General features: G+C 38.0%; 1 protein-coding gene across 3 annotated transcripts in view; it reads right to left on the bottom strand.

Moving 5' to 3' along the window:
* Positions 1-23,012, bottom strand: part of TXLNG (taxilin gamma) — a 65,319-nt gene that overhangs the window by 15,425 nt on the left and 26,882 nt on the right. For 2 of the 3 annotated variants that reach the window (XM_037822151.1, XM_037822153.1), the window contains exons 2-3: positions 8,329-8,632; positions 5,932-6,023 (exon numbers count right to left, since the gene is read on the bottom strand). In XM_037822151.1, coding sequence (XP_037678079.1) covers positions 5,932-6,023; positions 8,329-8,632 — 396 coding nt within the window. Of the gene's footprint in view, positions 1-5,931; positions 6,024-8,328; positions 8,633-18,255; positions 18,311-23,012 lie in introns of those variants that run through there. The other variant, XM_037822152.1, reaches the window with a different exon arrangement.

Below are 23,012 nucleotides of genomic sequence, written 5' to 3'. Positions count from 1 at the left end.
GATGTAAAAGGAACAAGAGCATCCTAGAAGATGGGTACAGATGCAATGAATTGGTAGATTTGATGGGGGGCATTGAGGGTCTCATGGTTTCTGTTTCCTTTAAGCAATATGAGGCATGGTCAACTGCTGAGAAGGAGAGAGATGAAGGTTTATAATTAATGGAAAGGGTATGTAACAATCAACTATGGAGAAGGAGGTAACCAGAAAAACATCTTAATGTGACCATACCACACTGAAGGCCTGGTTGAATTTTCATCTGCCTTGGATGACCCGAGTCGGGACTCTGCAAGGCAGCTGGAATAGATGATCAGAAGGGGAGAGGGGGTGTTTCCAAAGAGAATGATTATGATGATGTATGAAACCCAAGGGAAAGAACAGACACAAAGACTGAAGGGTTGTATGGCTGGGAAGAAAGCAGACGGCCAATGAGCTGATGGCCACAGCGCATATAGGGAAAAGATGGGGTGGGAATCCTTGAGCAAGTTCGCTGGACTATTGATCCAAATGGGATGTCTGCCTTAGTGACTTTGGAGTCCTGTATGTAGTCCATGGGGGTGATCAGAGCAGTGGGTGGCTTGGATGGTACAGTGAGGAGGCAGTCAAGAAACGAGAGGCCAGAGTGAGGAAGCAACCCAGACTGAGAGCGAGAGGTGGGGCAGAGGGGACCATGGCGGGTCAGGAGCCAAAGTCTTCAGTGCATTAGGAGTGACCAGGAAAGTTGGGAGATGACAGCAACAAGAAGGGAGATAAGGTAGGGCAGCTGGATGGGCCTTGAACCTTAAGAAACATGGGTTGTAAAAAAGAAGGCAGGGTAACAAGAAGGGCACAAAGCCCACCTTCCCAGCCCTGAGATACACAGCAAAAAAGGACCCAAAAAGGAAGTCAGGCCTTCAGGGAAGAGCCAGCTTTCCGGAAATACAAGAAGTTGGAGCATTAATCATAGGAGTGATTGTGGATTTTGGAATTTGCATTGCCTTTCCAGACAGCTTCCATCTCCTGGGCCCTAATCCTTGCAGTGCTAGGTACTGCAGCTTACACTCTGGCCAGAAAGCATGGTATATGCTGGTTTCTTTGAAGAGCAAGGGGAAAGTCAGAACCTAAAAATCTACTGTGGCCTGGCACAGAGGATTAGGCACACATTTTTCACAGACAACTGGTGTTGGCAGCTATGTGAGTGCAGGAGCAGTGGCGGCAGTGAAGGCAGGCAGATAAGCCACGTGCTCTTCCATGTGCTGGAAGGGATTCCCATCAAGTCCAACAGGCACCCTGTGGGGTGAAGCTCATCTTGGACATACAACCAGTGTTCCCGGCAGGGAAGGGATCTCATGCTGCTGCTCCTGAAGGTGCCTCACAGGGCAGCTTAGAATCCCATGGAGGACCAACTACCATTTAAATATCTGCCCGGGAGGGGAAGCTGGAAGAGTATGGGGATGTGGCAACTCAAGGGACTGTCTACCTCTATCCTTTTTTTTTTCCCCCTTTTGGACAGGAGTGGGTAGGAAGGCTTCGGATTTTGAAACATGACTTTTGAGTCAAAGTGTAAAATTATTTTCTCTTGTACTAAAAAAACACAAAACAGCATGCCAAAGGAAAAAGGGGCAAAGAAATTAAGATAATTGATAATTGCAGAAATATGAGCAAATAGACTTGAGCGAGAGAGGTGAAGTAGCTTGCCCGTAGTTGCACAGGTACCTGGGAACAGTGCCAAGGCACCAGCCCAAGGCCTTTGCTCTCTCTCAGGAGGCCCCACTGCCTACAGCCATGAAGGCCAGGCTACCGGAAGGTGTGCTGCATGCCGTGGGCACACACACGTGGCTTTCTGGAAAACCTTTTCAACAGGTATCAACAACCTTTAAAGGCGTCTTTCCTCTGCTTAGTAATTAAATCTTTAAATTTATTAGAAATGTGGGCTTTGAGGAATTATTGCTGGTGTGAGAAAAAGGCTCACAGATAATTTTATGAGGGGGGAAAGAAAACTAAATGACATATGCAAAAAATGTTCCCTGTTTGAATAAAATACAAATACCTGCTGGTATATACTCAAAAGACAAGAAAATTTTACAAAAAACTCTAAGAACAGATAAATGGGATATATGAGCAATTTTTCTTTTTATCTGAGACCTCCGGTGCACAGCACTGGATTAATCCCAGACCTTGGTTTATGAGGCAATCACTGGTCTGTGCAAGGCCTTGTGGTTCATTCCTTTACCCCACAACATTAGGACACTGACAATTCCTTCAGTCTAGCTATGTCCCCCTGTGCTCCCTGACTCAAGGTAACCACAATCCTGAATCCTGTGTTCATCATTCCATTGCTTTCCTTTTTGCATTATTTTATTTCATTTGTGTTTAGTCCTAAAAAAAATCTTTTCCATTTTAGTTGTTATGATCTTACCGTGGCTAGTGCAACTGAGGAACTAGAATTTTAATTTGCTTTGATTTAAATTGATTTAATTTAAATAGCCACATGGGGCTATTCGCTACCCTTCTGGACAGCACCACTATAGATTATATTGCAAAGATTCATCCACATTTTGTTGCATGCAGCTATAGACCACGGGTTAGCAAACTTTTACTGTAAAGGACCAGAAAGTAGTAGATATTTTAGGCTTTGTGGGCCACATATGATCTTTGTTGGATTTTTTTTTTTTAAGCAATTTAAAAATGAAAAACCATTGTTAGCTTGTGGGCAATACAAAATCAGGTCTAAGCTGTATTTGGCTGGCAGGCTATATAATATCCCTCTATAAAAAAACATACCACACACTAAATAAAATTTTAAAAATAAATAAAAATAAAATAAAATAATAAAATATAATAAAATAAAAATTACCCCCCCCCCACCTTATTTATACATTCTCTTGTCAACAGATTTATTTGAGCTGTTTCCTGCTTTTGTTATCACCCACAGTGACACGAACATTCTGGTATATGCCGTCTGGTGTACATGTGTGAGAACTTCTCTTGGTAAGTGGGAGTAAGGGGATTTTTAAACAGTCGATTGTATGTGACAATCCCAAACTGTTTTCTAGAGTAGCTGGCAAGTGAATACTGCCAACAGCAGTGATAAGATCTTATGGATCCACTCCTGTCCAATACAGAGTTCTTAATTTCTGGCACCACAATGGGCAGAAACTGGCATCTTGTGTGGTCTTGATTTGCACTTTCCTGATGAATAAGAGGCTCGAACACCTCTTCGAATGTTTAACAGCTTTGTGGCTTTTCCACTTCTACGAAATGCCTCCTCGTGTCTCATGCCAAGTTTTCCACTGGGTTATTTGTCCTTTTTGTATTCATCTGTATGTATTCTTTACATAGTCTTGGTACCAAATCTATTGTTCATTATATGTGTTACAAACATGTTCTCCCCAGTTTGTGGTGTCTTCTCACATGTCTAAGGTGTCCTTTGATGAACAGAAATTCTTGATTTTAATACAGCCAATTTTTGCAAGCTTTTCTCTGATAGTGCTTTTTGTGCCCTAAAAAATACTTCCTTAACCCAAGGTTGGGAAGATGTTCACTTACATTGAAATCCCTAAAAAATTTAAAGTTTAATTTCTGACATTTAAGTCCTTAATCCATTGGAACTGACTGGTGTGTAAGGGTCTGATTTCACTGTTTTCCCATAGGATAACTACTTGAAGCCCCTTTAAATCATAAGGATGTCAGTTCTCCCTCAAATTTCTCTGTAGATTCCATGAAATGCTCATCAAAATTCCAAATGGTGTTTTTCCCCCCATAGAACTAATACACTGACTCTAAACTTTTATGCAGAGTAAAGGTCCAAGAATAGCCAAGATACTTCTGACAATGAGGGTAAGATGTGCCGACCCTATCGGATATCAAGATTTATTATTACACTATAATAATTTAGACAAAGTGACAAAGGAGTGGAAAATAGCATTATAAAGTACTTACAGACCATGTTCAAGGCCTAATGTTATCCACATTTAGAAAGTGAAACATATGACTTCACAAACCCAGATTATCTGATGAACCTAGTGACCACCACAAAGTCTCCCTAAATGGACTAGCAACAATCCAGATTACGGTGCACAATACTCCATCACACTCAATCCACACAATGTCTATACTGAGTCAGTGTAACCAACACTAAGGAAATCAGATGATGCTGAACGCTACCAACAAATGAGGGTAATGACGACGTTTTCTGAACAATGCCTGGGAAGAGGCTACTCCCTTGATGGTCTCACTGCTACATATACCATACGCTCTACTTTTTAAAGAAAACGAGCACTCCTGCAAGAAATAAAGCTTTAGAACATTTTCTGAGAACAGTACACATCTTATCTTTCACATATTCAGCACAAGTAATCACCGTACTCCAATCAAGGAGAGGCAGGTTGTTCACTAAACAAATTTTCAATGTGTCACTTCCCAAAATGAATGCAGCAATTGTTACTGGTGTTTAACAATAACCATTCCCACACAGAAAACAAAATAAAACAAAAAAAGCAATTTTAAAAAATCACAAAAACAGTCTATACCCTTGCACTTAAAGTAGGATCTAAGGGCTGGCAGCAGCAGCATCACCATCATCCCCTTCCGAGAGATTACTAAAACGCAGCATCTCAAGCCCTACCTCCAGCCTATGCATCAGAATCCATACTGGAACCACAGTCACCATGAGCAGGAGTCTGAGAAGGACAGCTCTAGACGACCATGCTACTCTAGTTGCTCTTCCTTCTTCTAGTCCCTTCATAGCTGGCCGCTGGAGTCACATCTCTGGGTCAGCTAACTAACCTTTTATACTGCTTTTTCCAGAGTTTATTCTTTTCTCCATTTTTTCCCCTTTTCTGTGCTTGTCTTCTTTTTCTACCACTTCTCACACGATTCTCATGTGAATGGCCCCAATAGGGACTGGCTTCCATAGCCAATGAAAGCATTCTTTTCCTGAAGCCAGTAATCAGATCACACGGTGTTTTCTGTGATCTTTGCACCTGTAACTGTCCTAGGCCATTTTCACTGATGCTCAGGGTTTCTTGTTGCTCCAAAAAGAAGGTGTCAGACTGCTGAATGACAGCTAAGTGGGGTATACGTGGACCACTTTCTAAATGGAGGGAAAAGTACCGCTAATTCCTTCAGTAATAGACAAACAAAATCCATTGTTTAGAGCTAATCATTCACAAACAGTATTTATGACATGGAATAATAACTGCTTGATCAGATGAAAATGCATAAAAACTGTCAATGATGATTCACATAAGTATTTCCAAAAAGGCAATACTTTTAGCATTTACATCAGAACCAGTTATTCTAAGTTTCCCACAATCCTTCCTTCAAAGGGTTCTCAGGACTTCCCCATTTTCACTCACATAAGATGGCAGGGTTTCCATGTTGAGAGTGCCTCCCTAATTCCACAGAGAATTAATGCTACTTGAAATAACACACGCCAACAAACTCTCCTATGAGGTCAGTTTCTTCAGAAGATGGAAAAAGGAACAATGCCTGGCACCTAGAAGATGCTAAATAAATGTTTCCTGAGACACAGCTATTGTTCTAGTAGACTATTTTATCTAACTCACAATTTCTATCAAAATGGTTAGAGCCTCCATTATTTTGTGAATTCCCCTGGAAAAAGTTAAATGCAGGAACCACTAGACACTAACTGGCATTCTAAGGCATCATAACATAGGAATGAAAATGCTGACTTAGAAATACTCTAACACTGAGTTTTAGGAAATCTATGCTGCATTTTAGCATAATATTCTATATATATTCACCTCATAAAATGAAGTTATACAACAAATAAAAAGGTCTCAAAAAAATCATATCCTTCCCTTCAATTTTGGAATAAAATATAATTTTACATTTAAATCTGTATCAAAATTATATTTTTAAAAGCTTATCAAGCACTCACACACTTTGCCATGTTTAATTTGGACTTAGCTCCCCTGATTAAATACTCACGAGATCAGCATATTTCTTACAGAGAGCTGCCAGCTTCTCCTCTGGAGTTGAAAGGGTGTTTAGGGCTTGCATCAATAATAAAACTTCTTTCCCTGATGATTAACAAGATAAGAAGTCAGTCCCGGAAAAAGGATGAGATCAAATCTAATTTGTAAATTCTACATAACACTTCCCAGGATCTGACATCCAGAGTAAAATAATTTATGGCTATATCTAGAAATAGAGATTTACCAGCTAAATTAAGAAAACTAGTTTTAAATTCTGGATTAGCAAGAACCCCTCCCTTCCTACCCCCACCCCAAATTTCTTCACTCACTAGCCATTTGTCATCTAAACTGTAAAGAACACTTACTGAAGGTTTAAAAATTCCCCTTGCCTAAACTGATGTCCATGTTAAGACATCTTACAAAGGGCAGAGAATATTTTTAAAAGCGTACTCTTAATCAAGTACAAATATATAAAAGCAAGCCCAAAAGGAGTTCAGCTGGTACTCTCTGCCTACCTATGAGACACACACAATCACACATCTTTTCCTATGTGCAATTTAAATAACTTATGCTGTTTTCTGATGATTTACTAAGCAGATTCTGTGTGTCAATCAAGTTTAGTGCAAAGAAAGGGACGTTAAGATAGCTCTTCCCTTGTGAAAAAGTACTTAACAGTATTTTAAGGATTTTGGCATAGAGAAGCAGGTAACTGAGATAGCAGCAGACAAATGATGCTTCAAAGTAAATGATAATATTCTACTTCATAAGCTGGGTGATAGGTATCTCATTTATTTTTTAAAATATTCATTCTTACATGTAAGATAGTTCATAAAAAAGATATCTTAAAATAACTGGTATTTGGTATACGGTACAAACTGCTATGGGGGAAAAAAGAAGGCTGTCTTCAAAAAAGAGTAATTTTCTATCCACATAAAAACTTAAGTAATTAAACCTTCTCTCATTAAGCCTGAGGCCAGTAAGAATAAGAAAAAAGATTAAACATTATTATTGAATGTGATTAGAAATAACTGTAATCTGCAAGTTTATGAAGAGTTTTTAATGCAAACTCCATCTGTTTTCTTGTTTGTATTTTTGAGCTATAATTCACATAACATAAAATTAACCCAGTTAAAGTGTACAACTTATTATATTCACAGAGTTGTGCAACCATCACCACTGTCTAACTCCAGGCCATTTTCATTACCCCAAAAGAAATCATTTAGGCATTAGCTGTCACTCCTCGTTCCCCTTTCCCTTCAGTCCCTGAAAACCACTAAGCTACTTTCTTTGTGTCTGTGGATTCTGGGCATTACAAATAAAACGGAATCATATAACACATGGTCTTTTGTGACTGGCTTCTTTCACTTAGCATAACATCTTCAATGTTCATCCATGCTGTAGTATGCATCAGTACTCCATTCCTTTTTACAGCTCATTACTATTCTACTATATGAATAGACCACATTTTGTTTTTCCATTTATCAGGTGATGGATATTTGGGTTTATGAATAATTATTCATTATTATGAATAATGCTGCTATGAATAGCTGTGTACAAGTTTTTGTGTACATATATGTTTTCAATTCTCTTGGGTATATTATACCCAGGAGTGGAATTGCTGGGTCAACATGGTAACTCTGTTTTAACTTTTTGAGACTGTTTTTATACTTATAATTGGGGCTATTGATTCTGAAGAAATTTGTCTTGTTTTGCAGGGAGTTAAAATTACTTTTCATATTCCTATAAATTTTTAAGTTTTCCAGGGTATCAGAAAATGGACTTAATGAGAAGGATAATTCCAATTTACAGTCATGTTCAGAAACCATGCAAATCAAACATTGTAAACTTTGTTATACCTACTATACCCAAGTATAAAAAACTAAGAGGTAACCAGTAAACTAAACTAAAAGGGGATTTCAGATTTCATTCATATTTAACATTTCACATTCTTAGTCCTAAATTTCAAACTAACATAGCAGAAGGGAGAAAACATACCCTTGAAAATCAATCAGTCTTAACTTTCTTTCTAAATCACAGAGAGCATTATATCATCTCTAAAGTTTTGTGACTAATTTTTAAATAAACCGAGAAAATAAACATACAGTTTTCATGGTAATTTTGGTCAGTACCTAAAAAAAAAAGAAAAAAAAATCCAAACAAGGCAAGTCAACTACTACTTCTGTCGAGCTGGCCCCTAACTTTTGCAAGAAAGTCAATTCTTGATTAATCTGAGAGAAATAACTAAACTTCCTACTCACTGACAGAATGACTCAACCAGACAATATGTGTATTAGCCAAGCAACATCTACCTCAAAATGGGCCATATTCTACAATCATCATCTGTGCTATAGAAAACTTAAGTAAAATGAGCAGGATTTGAAAATGTCCAACGCCAAGCTGAGACTATTACCTAAAGTCTTCTCTTTGTTCCTGTTGCACTGGGAATCCTGCTGGCCATCAGGAGGATCCATCCGAGCTTCTCGACCAGGAGTTTCCTCTCTTGCCTCTTGCGTGCAGTATGCTGGGCTCACCAAATTCCTGTTCTTTGTTATAAAATCACTGCCTTCGTCCTCTTCCAATAAATGTTTGTTACTTGTGCCATCATAATTTGAGTCTTGATGTTGAAGAATATCATTTGATTGAGAGTTATGCAACATATCTGCTTTCACTCCTAGCCCACAAATTCCAGCTTCTTCCATTGTGCCAATTACAAACTATAGAGAAGGGGGAGGAGAAAAAAGATGGAGAGAGGGATTAAGACACATATAATTAACATTTACAATCAATGGTACATCATAGTTTGACAGCTTTTTTTCTCTTTCTGAGTGGTTTGTAAAATCCATGTAAATATAGTAGTTTCTAAGTTTCACTGAAAGGTGACCTAACTGTAAAGTATATGGAAATTAAAGTTAAAACAAATCATGAACTGGTGGTTTGATGGGTTGAGCCCTCTACCATAGGTTCTACCCTTGGGAAGATGGTTGCTGCAAAGGAGAGGTTAGGCCTCCCTATAATTGTGCCTAAGAGCCTCCTCCCGAATGCCTCTTTGTTGCTCAGATGTGGCCCTCTCCTTCTAAAGCTAAGCCAACTTGAAAGGTGAAATCACTGCCCTCCCCCCTACGTGGGATCAGACACCCAGGGGAGTGAATCTCCCTGGCAACGTGGAATATGACTCCCGGGGAGGAATCTAGACCTGGCATCGTGGGATGGAGAACATCTTCTTGACCAAAGGGGGATGTGAAAGGAAATGAAATAAGCTTCAGTAGCAGAGAGATTCCAAAAGGAGCCGAGAGGTCACTCTGTTGGGCACTCTTACGCACACTTTAGACAACCCTTTTTAGGTTCTAAAGAATTGGGGTAGCTGGTGGTGGATACCTGAAACTATCAAACTACAACCCAGAACCCATGAATCTCGAAGACAGTTGTATAAAAATGTAGCTTATGAGGGGTGACAATGGGATTGGGAAAGCCATAAGGACCACACTCCACTTTGCCTAGTTTATGGATGGATGAGTAGAAAAATAGGGGAAGGAAACAAACAGACAAAGGTACCCAGTGTTCTTTTTTACTTCAATTGCTCTTTTTCACTCTAATTATTATTCTTGTTATTTTTGTGTGTGTGCTAATGAAGGTGTCAGGGATTGATTTAGGTGATGAATGTACAACTATGTAATGGTACTGTGAACAATCGAAAGTACGATTTGTTTTGTATGACTGCATGGTATGTGAATATATCTCAATAAAATGAAGATTAAAAAAAAAACTAAAGGACAAATGGGGTGGGATGGGGGGATGATTTGGGTGTTCTTTTTTCACTTTTATTTTTTATTCTTGTTCTGGTTCTTTCTGATGTAAGGAAAATGTTCAGAGATAGATTGTGGTGATGAACGCATAACTATGTTATCATACTGTGGACAGTGGATTGTATACCGTGGATGATTGTATGGTGTGTGAATGTATTTCAATAAAACTGAATTTAATTAAACAAACAAAAAAATAAAAAATAAAAAAATAAAAAAATAAAAATAAAAATAAAACAAATCATGAAACTAAGTATTACCAAAGGAGGCAAGAAGTATCATTTAGTTGTAAATCTATATATTTCCATATAAAAATTCACCACTTACAAAAAGGAAATCAAGAAAACAATTCCATCTGCAATGCCACCTAAAAAAGTTAAATACACAGGGAATAAATTTAACCAAGGAGGTGAAAGACTTGTACGCTAAAAACATTTGGATGGATTCTATGGTGTGTGAATATATCTCAATAAAATTGCATTGAAAAAAAACTGATAAAGGCAGAGAATCTTTGAATGGAGATATAACTAAGCACTGGATCCTCAGCAGCCCTGCCCACCTCTATGTTGGCTGACCTCTGGAGAATGATCTCTGTTACCCACCAGATTTTTCCTTGTGGCCATGTTTTGTAATTTTTCAAACCAAGCATCTATGTAAGCACAGTGATTGCAAATAAAATAGGTTATAGAAATGTGTTTATTCCTCACATTTTATCTAAAGTCATCCTACCATGATCTAATATTCGCAAAAGCATGCTTGTCAAGTTGGCAAAATATCTTCTTGCCTTATTTTGTTTTTAAAAATATTTCCCCGATTTAAATATATATATATATATTCTACCTTTTGTTCTTAATTCTAGTTTGCTGCTCATTATTTGTTGCTAATACCCAAAGTCTTCTCTTTGTTCCTGTTTATGTTAAATGTTTATGTAAATAATTAAACTAAAAACAAACTCAAAACATTGCTGGGAGAAATTAAAGAAAACCTAAATAAATGGAAAGATATCCCATGTTCATTGACTGGAAGACAATATTGTAAAGATGTCAATACTACTGCTATAGGCTAAATTGTGTCCCCCAAAATTCATGTTCAAGTCCTAACTCACTGTATGATAAAGGGGACTACTTTATTTGGAAACAGGGACTTTAAGTATGTGATTAGTTAAAAATAAGAACAAATTGGATTAGGGTAGGCCCTAAGCCAGTATGACTGGTGTCCTTTTAAGAAGAGGGAAATTTGGACACAGGACAGACAGAAAGATGACAGCCATGTGAAGACGGAGGTGGAGACTGCAGTTTTCCCGCTATTAACCAAGAACACCAAGGACTGCTGGTCATTGCCAGAAGCCAGGAGAAAGACATGGAACAGATTCTTCCCTAAAGATTTCAGAGGGGGCATGGCTGGGTCGAGATCTTGATTTCAGACTTCTAGGCTCCAGAACTGTGAAAGAATAAATTTCTGTTGTTTTAAGCCACCCACAGCTGGTGGTACTTTGATACGGCAGCCCCAGGAAACTAAGACAATAGCCAAAGCGATCTATAGATTCAATGCAATCCCTATCAAATTTCCAAGAATCCTTTTTGCACAAAAACTGATCCTCAATTTCATATGGAACTGCAGAGGTGCCTTCAAATAGTCAAAGCAATTTGAAAACGAAGAACAAAGTTGGAGGACTCAAGACTTCCTGATTTCAAAACTTACTAAAAAGCTTTACGGTAATCAAGGCAATGCGGTGCTGGCATAATAGACATATAAATCAATTAAATAGAACTGAGAGTCATACAACTATGGCCAACTGATCTTTGGGTGCCAGGTCCATTCAATAGGGAAAGAATAGTCTCTTCAAGAAATGGTTCTGGAAAAAATGGATTTCCACATGCAAAAGAATAAAGTTGGACTCTTACTCCATATACAACAATGAACTCAAAATGGATATGGAGAAAGTGGAACCCTTGTGCATTACAGGTGGGAATGTAAAATGGTGCAACCCCTGTGGAAAACAGTTCGGTAATACCTACAGATATAACCATTGGTTTATGGTTATTTACCTACCACAGAACCCAGCAATTCCACTTCTAAGTATGTACCCAAATGAACTGAAAACGGAATCCCAGATACTTGTACACCAATGTCCATGGCAGCATCATTTATAATAGTCAAAATGTGGAAATAACCCAAGTGTCTACCAACAGATGAATGGATAAGCAAAATGTGGTCTAGTATGTAAACTTACCTCAATAAAACTGCTTTAAAAAATAATAGTAAACCTCAAAAACAAAAAAAAAAACAACCCTGTGGTCTATCCATATAACAGATTATTCAGTCATAAAAAGGATCGTAGTTCTGATACATGCTGCAACATGGATGAACCTTGAAGACATATGCTAAGTGAAATAAGCCAGACACAAAAAGACAGACATTATATGATTCCATTTATATGAAATATCTAGAATAGACAAATTCATAGCGACAGAAACCAGATTCAAGGTTACTGGGAGCCAGGGGGAGGGAGGGGAATGGGGAGTTATTGTTTAATGAGCACAGATTTTCTGTTCTGGGTGATGAAAAATCTTTGGTAATGGATGGTAGTAGTGGTAGCACTGAATTATACACTTCAAAAACTTAAAATGGCAAATTTTTATGATATCTATGTATGTTATATATATATGTCACCACAATTTTTTTTAATTAAAATAAAAACAAAAAACAAATTGCTCCTGGAGTGGGGGGAGGAATGAAGTTGTGACACTGCTATGACATGGATTAATCCTGAAGACATTATGTTGAATAAAATAAGCCGGACACAAAAGGACAGATATTGTATGATCCCACTTATATGAAATATCTATAATAGGCAAATTCACAGAGACAGAAAGTAAATTAAAGGTTATAACAGGGGCTGGGGAAGAAGGAGAATGGGGAGTTATTGCTTAATAGGTACATGGTTTCTGTTTGGGGTGATGGAAATGTTTTGGAAATGGATAGTCGTGATGGTTGACTAACAATGTGAATGCAATTCATGCCAGCAAATTATAGATTTCAAAATGGTTAAAATGGCAAACTTTATGTTATAGACATTTTATTACAATAAAATTTTTAAAATATCACCACTTAAAATAATTAGGCACATCAGCAGAAATGAAATTGTTCCAAGTTAACATTAATTATTCTGACCCTAACCTCAAGGAGACAGTAAAGCAGAGATGGCTAGCTATCCACCAAAAATACCTGATACCCCAATATTCTGTGGAGTTAGAACTGGTGGATAAGTGCCCAGGAAGGCACTACATCTCCCAGCCCCCTTACATCTAGAGGAGACTCCCATGTGACGTTCCCACCAAAGCAGTGTGAGCAGAAGTGACCACTGTCTTTTCAGCAGACTCTTATTCTTAGAAGCCCATGTTCTTTTTCCACCATACTCTGTCTGAAAATAGAGGTCTCCAAGACCCTATAGGATATCAGAGCCACAAGATGAAAGGTGACTGGTATCCCTGAAACCCATGTATATACAGGAAAGCCACCCTACCTACAAAGATCACCCACAGTGGACTACTGGATGAACAAGAAATAAGCTTCCTCATGTTGTGCAATTGAAATTTTGAAATAGATAGTAGGCATAGTCAAGATGGCTTCTTGAATTCAATAATTTTACTTTATCTACTCTCTTCCATAATACTGTTAACCCTATTTATTTATGTTGTTTTTCCCCCGTTAATGCTGCTTGATCATAGGATATGACACAAATTTAAATTCTATACTTTTCCTCTCTGTAGGAGAGAAGGCCTCTGCCTTTTTTGAGTAATATGATTGAGGGGGGAGGTGTCTAATATCCTTTTATGTCACAAGTGGACATAAGCTACTTTCTAAAGTTAAGGGGAGAGCAGGGATTCATTATTTCAAGTTACAACAGTATCTGACCAAAGAATTAAAAATAATTTAAACTGTCAAAGTAGGAGGGGACAGAGGGAGGATAGAGAGGTTAAGGGAACTAAATCCTTATCTTTTATAGTCTAAAGTTGATAAATCAAGTATTATGCTTCTGGAAGAATAAACTGGTACAGCCACTTTGAAAATCTCCTTGGCAATCTGAATACCTTCTAACCCAGTAATTCTACGTTTAGGACTTTACCCAACAGAAGTGTGTGCAAACGTGCATTCAAAGGCCAAGAATGTTAAAAACAGCACTATTCGTAATGGCCATAAAATGTAATCCATCCAATTTCTATCAACAGAATGAATAAATTGTGGTATGCCACAAAGAGAATGAACACAGGTGAACCTCACACACATGATGCTGCAAGCAAGGTGCCAGAAGTGTATAAACTACACGAAATCATTTATACATAAAGTTCAAAAACAGGCAAAGCTCCCAACTGCCAAAAGGTGGAAGCAACTCAAGTGTCCATCAACAGAAGAATGGATAAATGAGGTATATCCATATAACGGGATATTATTCAGCCTCAAAAAGGAATGAAGTTCTGACACATAATGCGACCTGGATCAACCTTGAAGACATCCTGATGAGTAAAATAAACCACACATAAAAGGGCAAATACTGTATGCATATTCATAAAGTCAGAAATTAGAATACAGGTTACGAGGGGGGCTGAGTGGGGGAGGAGAATGGGGAGTTAATGTTTCAGTGGTATGGAGTTTCTGTTTGGGGTAATGGAAAAGTTTTGGCAATGGAAGATGGTGATGGAGGCACAACTTTGTGCACATAATTAACACAACTGAAAGGTATATTCGAAAAGGGATAAAGGCAAATTTTAGGCTGCATATAAATTACCACATACACACACCTATAGAACTGTACAAAGCAGAGTGACCCTAATGTAAACTATATAGGGTTAATAATATAGTTATAATAATATTGATTCATCAATTGTAACAAAGGTATCATACTAATGCAAAATATTAATAGGGAAAACTGTGAATGGGGGGGGGTATGGAAACTGTACTTCCTGCATGTTTCTGTAAACCTACAGCTGCACTAAGAAAAACAAAAAACAGGCAAAGCTAATTTGATGGGGCTAGAAATCAGGATAGTAGTTACTTTTGGGGGTAGGGCGTTCTGCGGTGCTTGGTAATATTCTATTTCTTGATCTAGATGGAGGAGCGCAGGTATGCACTATGTGAAAATTCATTAAGCTGAATATTTATGATTGGTATACTTTTCTGAATATAAGCTTTACTTTGATAAGTTTATTTAAAAAGTTGAAATTTATACATTATTTAAGAATTATGAAGGAAGAACTAAAACAACAGAAATATTTTCCTCTGGGGAGAAAGTTGAGAGATGATACTTTTAAAATAATAAGCATGTGATACTTTGATTTCTTTAAAAACATTAACGCATTAAGGAGAAATGTGTGGTCTATGTTCAGAGAGATGGTTTGATGACATACTCGAAGCCTAATTCTGACAGAAAAACTTAGAGTAATATTAAAAGACTCTTTCTTAAATTCTTTCAAAAAATGTTTAATTCATTTCCATATATAATGTATTCCCAGTGTTTTGCAAGTGTGATCCATAGGTATTAAGGTAACAAAGAAATCCATGAAGTTTTGGAAAATGTCATCTGTTAAGATTTCATTATTGCAGAAACTTCTTGAAGCCATCAACATGCCCAAATAAGGTAGTAGCAGCTTGTTTAATAACAATTATCAACAAACCAGATGCAAAGTGATAATTTTAATGCTCTATTATACATTTAACTACTAATTCCACCTCTTCTCTATATCAAATATACTAGTTGGACACATGGATAACCTTAACAAAAACCCTTCACACAAAGCCATTGGAGGAGAAAAATTAGTACTAATACCATCTTCCTCAGTATTTAAAAATAATTTTCAAACCTGTTTTTTGCAAGCCATTAGGTATAAGGAAATAGAGCTACATGAAATCACAATGCTGGTCTTAAATATTGATGAAAGTCTGTCAGAAAATAATTAAGAGAAGATTGCATAGCTCTCAGAATTTCTCAGAAGAATAATAATGATGATAAAAACCCACACAATCCCAGAAAAGCCGGTGTCAAATGAATTAAGAAAACCATGGAAAAAAAAAAAAAAAAGAATGAAAACCATCAAAAATAATGAGCACTTAATTTGTTGGGAGAAGCGGGAAGCATAAACAATTTTCACCAAGGAAAACTTGAGGCCTCTCCTAAGATCAATTTTAGTAAGAAGCTAGCTGAGGAATGGAATTGGTTACATTTCTAGTATTTTAGGAAGTTCTTTTCGGCTCCATTAGTGATTTTTTTGGGTCAGAGCTTTATGGAGATAAAATTCAATACTACACAATTCACCTAAAGTGTAAAATTCATTGATTTTTAGTGTATTCAGTTGTGCAACCATCATCATAATCAATTTTACAACACTTTTGTCACCTCAAAAAAAAGCCCCGTGCTGTTTCCCCTCAACACCCAACCCCAATGTTAGGCAATAACTAATCTGCTTTCGGTCTCCAAGGGTTTGCCTATTATTCTGGACATGTCATATAAATGGAACCATGTATTTGTCCTTTTGCGTCTGGCTTCTTTCACGTAACATAATGTTTCAATAGCATGTACCAGTACTGTGTTTCTTTTGATTGAAAAATATTTCATTGTAAGGATACAGCACATTTCATTTGTCCATTCATCAGTTGATGGATATTTTGGTTGTTTCTACTTTTTAGCTATTATGAATAATGCTTCTATGAACATTCATGTACAAGTTTTTGTGTGGACGTATGTTTTCATTTCTCTCGGGTGTATAGCTAGGAGGGAAATTGCTGAGTCATATGGTAACTCTATATTGAACCTTTTAAGGAAGTGCCAGACTATTTTTCAAAGCAGCTGCACCATTTTACATTCCCAGCAGCAATGTACAAGGGCTCCAATTTCTCCACATACCCATCAATACTTGCTATCGTCTGTCTTGTTGATTATAGCCATCCTCCTGGATGTGAAGTGGTATCTCATTATGGTTTTGATTTGCATTTCCCTGATGACTAACGATGTTGAGTATCTTTTCATGTGCTTATTGGCCATTTATATATTTTCTTTGGAGAAATGCTGATTCAGACCCTTGGCCCATTTTTAAATTGGGTTATTTGTGTTTTGATTACTGAGCTCCACGAGTTCTTTATATATTCTAGATACAAATTCCTCATCAGATACATGATTTGCAAATATTTTCTCCCATTACTGGTTTTTCAGATGACTTCTTCATTCTCTCAGTTTGGAAAAAAGGCACAATATATTTACCTATTTCAAAATGGCATAAGGAGACAATGAAAGGTTACCTTTTGCTTTCAGATTAAAGGCATATAGGTCAATTACTCCTACCCCCCCCCACACACACACAAAGATTGAGTTTAAAGACTTTAGAAAGGCCCAATCAACTAACTCATAACAGTAACTGCTGCCATTCAGCATAAATAAGGATATTAATCTGCACAGTGCAAATCAACCACTTCTCATGTTTTCCTTCTAATTTTATCTCAACATTACCTATTTGTAGTTAATATTTGTTAGTTTTTGTCTTTCCAGATACTCCTCTCACCTCTAAACTCCAGTGACACATATGACATTATCACTTATTTGCAGGCCTGTCCTCCTGGGTAGCAACAGTTTATGCCTAAGATGTACTCAAATGCCTATGGATGCAGACTATGAGGGGGAAAGGGGTACTGCTAAAAATAAGCCATGGAAAGTACCTGAGCAGTAATATACAAGTTAGAGAAAACACCACTATTATTATTATATCATTAAAAGCAAGACAATAATCCATTTCAGCATCATGAACTACTTCACATGAAAGTTTTATTAACAATACCAAACTTCTAAGAGTGGTCTTTTATTTAACATAAATGGATACTCACACAAAATAAAAAATGTTAAAACCTATAACCCAACAGAAAAATAGGCAAACAATATGAAGCAAGAATTCACAGAAAAGGAACTACAAATGGCTCATAAATATTTGCTTAACTTTATTCACAATAAAGTGAATAAAGAGAAACACAACTTGAAACCCTTTTTCACTTGTCAGATTGGCAAACATCCAAAGTTACAGACAGCACAGTGTGAGAGGGTGTGAGGTGCCTTCAAGCATCCCTGGTGGGAGTAGAAGTGGTATGATCACTAAGAGTGGAAGGGGGGACTCGGGCAAGATGGCGGCATAGAGAGGAGTGGAAGCTAAGTAGTCCCCCTGGAACAACTACAAAAAACCAGAAACAACTAGTAAATAATCCAGAATAACTGCAGGGGGACAAACGAGACCATCCGTTCATCATACACCAACCTGAATTGGGAGGAATGCCCGAGAACACAGCATAAAATCTGTAAGTAAAACCTGCGGAACCAGGTCGGGAGACCCCCTCCCCCATAGCCCAAGCTGCAGAGCCGCGTGGTGCCACAGAGAAGCTCTCTCCCAGCAAGCGGATACAGCTCAGCTGAGCTCCAACTGGGGTTTTAAGTAGCGAGTGTGAACTGCTCACTACAGGTACGCAGCCCCAAAAAACAGAGGCTTTGGGTGACGACTGACCTGGGAGAGCCGGAGGGTTGCCTTGGACTCGGTCTGAAGGGGACTATCTGTTTCTTTTTTGGCTCAGTGGAGAAAGCCCCAGTCATTTTCAGTTTCCAGGGCTGTGACTCTGGGAAGGGCGGAGACAGCACAAGCAGAAAGTGAGACCATTGAAATGCTAATGACCTCCACCTGAGGGGTCTGTCTTCTCTAGGAGGAAAGGGGTGGGGCCCTTTCCATTCAGAACCAGACCCCAGAGCCTGGGGGAACACGGCCATACCTCCTCACACCAGTCAAGAATTATAGGCTAACAGGCGTCACCTGCTGGGCAGAAAAGCACAGTGACCCAAGGCATCAAAGGGTGGAGCAATTTTCTAAGACACACCCTCAGGGAAACCAGATACTGAATATTTCTTCCCTCTGGGACCTGAGCCTGTTCTGGTCTGGGAAAACCTGATTTGGATAACCAAGGAAACCATGCCTAGACAACAGAAAATTACAACCTACACTAAGAAAAACAAAGTTATGGCCCAGTCAAAGGAACAAACGTACACTTCAACTGAGATACAGGAATTTAAACAACTAATGCTAAATCAGTTCAAAAAGTTTAGAGAAGATATTGCAAAAGAGATAGAGGCTGTAAAGGAAGCACTGGGCATGTATACGGCAGAAATCAAAAGTTCAAAAAACCTACTAGTAGAATCTATGGAAATGAAAGGCACAACACAAGAGATGAAAGACACAATGGAAACATACAACAGCAGATCTCAAGAGGCAGAAGAAAACACTCAGGAACGGGAGAACAAAACACCTGAAAGCCTACACGCAAAGGAGCAGATGGAGAAAAGAATGAAAAAATATGAGCAACGTCTCCAGGAAATCAAGGATGAAACAAAGTACAATAATGTACGTATCATTGGTGTCCCAGAAGGAGAAGAGAAGGGAAAGGGGGCAGAAGCAATAATAGAGGAAATAATTAATGAAAATTTCCCATCTCTTATGAAAGACATAAAATTACAGATCCAAGAAGCGCAGCGTACTCCAAACAGAAGAGATATGAAGAGGCCTACGCCAAGACACTTAATAATCAGATTATCGAATGTCAAAGACAAAGAGAGAATCCTGAAAGCAGCAAGAGAAAAGCAATCCATTACATACAAAGGAAGCTTAATAAGGCTATGTGCGGATCTCTCAGCAGAAACCATGGAGGCAAGAAGGAAGTGGTGTGATATATTTAAGATACTGAAAGAGAAAAACCACCAACCAAGAATCCTGTATCCAGCAAAGCTGTCCTTCAAATGTGAGGGAGAGCTCAAAATATTTTCTGACAAACAGACAATGAGAGACTTTGTGAACAAGACACCTGCCCTACAGGAAATACTAAAGGGAGCACTACAGGGTGATAGAAGACAGGAGTGTGTGGTTTGGAACACAATTTTGGGAGATGGTAGCACAACAATGTAAGTACACTGAACAAAGGTAACTATGAATACGGTTGAGAGAGGAAGGTGGGGAGCATGTGGGACACCACAAGAAAGGAGGAAAGATAACGACTGGGACTGTGTAACTTGGTGAAATCTAGAGTATTCAACAATTGTGATAAAATGTACAAATATGTTCTTTTACGAGGGAGAGCAAGCAAATGTCAACCTTGCAAGGTGTTAAAAATGGGGAGGCATTGGGGGAGGGATGCAATCAGCATAAACTAGAGACTGTAACTAATAGAATCATTGTATTATGCTTCCTTTAATGTAACAAAGGTGATATACCAAGGTGAATGCAGATGGGGGGGGGATAGGGGAGGCATGTTAGACACTTGACATTGGTGGTATTGTCTGATTCTTTATTCTACTTTGATTTAAGGTTATTTTTCCTTGTGCTGCTTCCTAGCTGTCATTTTTTTTGTTTCCTCTTTCTTTTGCCTCTCTACCTTCTTTGACTCTCCCTCCTGCCTTGTGGAAGGAATGTAGATGCTCTTGCTTAGTATGAGCAGAATGTTCAATTAGGATGAACTTAAATGTTTGGAAATGAACAGGGGTGTTGGTAGCAAGATGTGAGAATAACTAACAGCGCCGAATGGTGTGTGAATGAGGTGGAAAGGGGAAGTTCAGAGTCATATATGTCACCTGAAGGAAAGTTGGAGGTCAAAAGATGGGAATGTATAAAACTGAATCCTATGGTGGGCAATGTCCATGATCAACTGTACAAATACTAGAAATCACTTCATGAACCAGAACAAATGTATGACAATACAATTAGAAGTTAATAATAGAGGGGCATATAGGGAAGAACTATATACCTATTACAAACTATATACTACAGTTAGTAGTATTTCAACATTTTTTCATAAACAGTAACAAACGTACCAAATCAATACTAGGAGTCAACAATTGAGGGGGTTGGTTAGGGATAGGGGAGGTTTAGAGTTTCCTTTTGTTTTTTTCTTTTTTCATCTTTCACTTTATTTCTTGTCTGGAGTAATGAAAAGTTTCTAAAAATTGAACAAAAATTAAGTGTGATGGATGCACAGCTGTATGAGGGTACCCAGGGGCAAGTGATTGTACACTTTGGATCTTTGGATAATTGTATGGTATCTGAACAATCTCAATAAAAATGAAAAAAAAAAAGAGTGGAAGGGGGGCCTGGGATTGTCTGGGACGGGCCCATGGGAACACATGGAGTAATGGTCAGGCTCCCTAGCCTGATGTTTGGGCTACAGAGCCATGTGCATTTGCTAAAACTCAGCATGCATACATTCAAGAAGTATTAATGGAAGGGGTAGGTAGATAAAGAGGTAAGTGATAAAGGAAGCAGAGTAAAATGTCAATGGTATAATCTAGGTAATGTGAACATGGATGTTCACTGTGAAATTCTTTGAACTTTGCTGTTATGTTCGAAATTTTTCATAATAAAATGGTGGAAAGACATCATCAAACCACATGTGCTTCAACCCTGCAAATTCGCTCTTTATCAGTTTTTCCCACAGATTTGTGAAATGACATACCTAAGGATATTCATGCAGCTTGATTTGTGGCAGCAAAAATTCAGAAATGCCCAAATGTCAATTAATAATAAACTGGATAAATAAATTGTAGTACATCCATACAATGGGATAGTATAGCATGTGTTAAAAAGAGTAGGGCATGCAACTATATGATGGTACTGTGAACAACTGATTGTACACTTTGGATGATTGTATGGTATGTGAATCTATCTCAATAAAATTGAATAAAAAAAAGAACAGGACAGCTGTATAGTTGCTGATTTGTAAAGGTAGCCTGATAAGAAAAAAAAGAAAAGTGCAATAGTATGTACACGGTATGACATGATTGCGGGGGGGGGGGGGCTGTGGTGAGGTGGCTGTATAAGTTTATGAGCAGACAAGCATATATAATCTCTGGAAGGAGGCAAAGAGACTGGAGGGAAACTGAGTGGCTGGGGACAGGAGTGGGAGGGATGTTTGGTGTTCTCAGGTTACTTGTTTTTTCCCTTTTGAGTTAGATACCAGGAACTGCCTTTACAAAAGTTGTTTTTTTAATTTTTTATCTTTTAATATCGGGATGCACAGTTTTCTAAGATAGTATCTATCATTAGGAAACACAACAGGAAGGAACCATTCATTTAAATCCCAATCTCAAATAAAAAAGAACCCAACAATAAGTAGTTTCAAGATGAATTTCTAGAACCCTTCACTGAACCAAATCATGAAAGAAAAGCTATCACATTTTCATTTTGTTCAACAAGTCTGTACTTGTGAACAGCACATATCTCAGTGGCTTAACAGACACTAGAGGAACACCAGGTCACTGGGCTTCAGTGCTGACTAGCCTTCAATGCCAGCAATCTCCTGCCCTAGCCACTCCCATCATTTCAGAGAATACATTTCACAATCTTCTTTCCACTGTCTTGATACTTGGAGCTAAGATGACTAAGAATAAATTGAAGCAGCAAAGATTAACTAATATAGAAATTTTTGCAAATGAACATGCTAAAGTACTCTGTATTCACTGACTACATGTAATAGTTTTTTGGCTCAAACTGAGATGACAAGGGAACTACAAAAGCCTAAAGAAAATAAATAAGTTTTTAAAATGTTCTTCCCCTTCTATTCTGTAAAGCAAAAGGGGAACAATTTTAGAGTTTAAAACTTTCACTAATATACTTTCAAATATTGTTGGAGATAATGAACTATATTTCCTTGGCTTATTTTGTTTAAAGAGCTTACATGTTTTTTAGTAATGGCTATTCGTTTACTGATATTTGTCTACATAAAAATCAAAAAGTCAATGCCCACGTTTACTTCCTAATTATTGCAACTATCATCTGATTAAATTAGTTCCCAATGTCTCCTGCAAGTGCTGAGAACAGAAATCAGTCAGTCTTTGCCTTTGAGGGCTAGGATAGACCTTCAGAGGGGGCATGTATAAAAATGTACATCCATTTATGCATTTTCCTGGAGAAGAGATCCTCAGCTTGCCTGGATTCTCAAAGAGTCTCAGAAACTTAGCAAGTCAGAAAAGGGAATCTTCAGTACCTACAAGCCAGTACTGGGCCCTCACAAGTCACATCATTCAATCTTTCCAGCAGGTCCTATGGTTCCCAGATGAGGAAAATAAGACTTTTGTGGTAGTAAGTAACTTGTCCAAGATCATATTAAAATCAGTAAAAGGGGCCAGCAAAATTCAAAACCAGGTCTGTCCATCATGGGATTGAGAACATCTTCTTGACCAAAAGGGGGATGTGAAATGAAACAAAATAAAGTTTCAGTGAATGAGAGA

This window comes from Choloepus didactylus, chromosome X (genome assembly GCF_015220235.1).
Source record: "Choloepus didactylus isolate mChoDid1 chromosome X, mChoDid1.pri, whole genome shotgun sequence".
Lineage (NCBI taxonomy): Eukaryota > Metazoa > Chordata > Mammalia > Pilosa > Megalonychidae > Choloepus > Choloepus didactylus.
The sequence above is the reverse complement of the archived record's forward strand: the minus strand, read 5'-3'. Positions and strand labels throughout refer to the sequence as shown.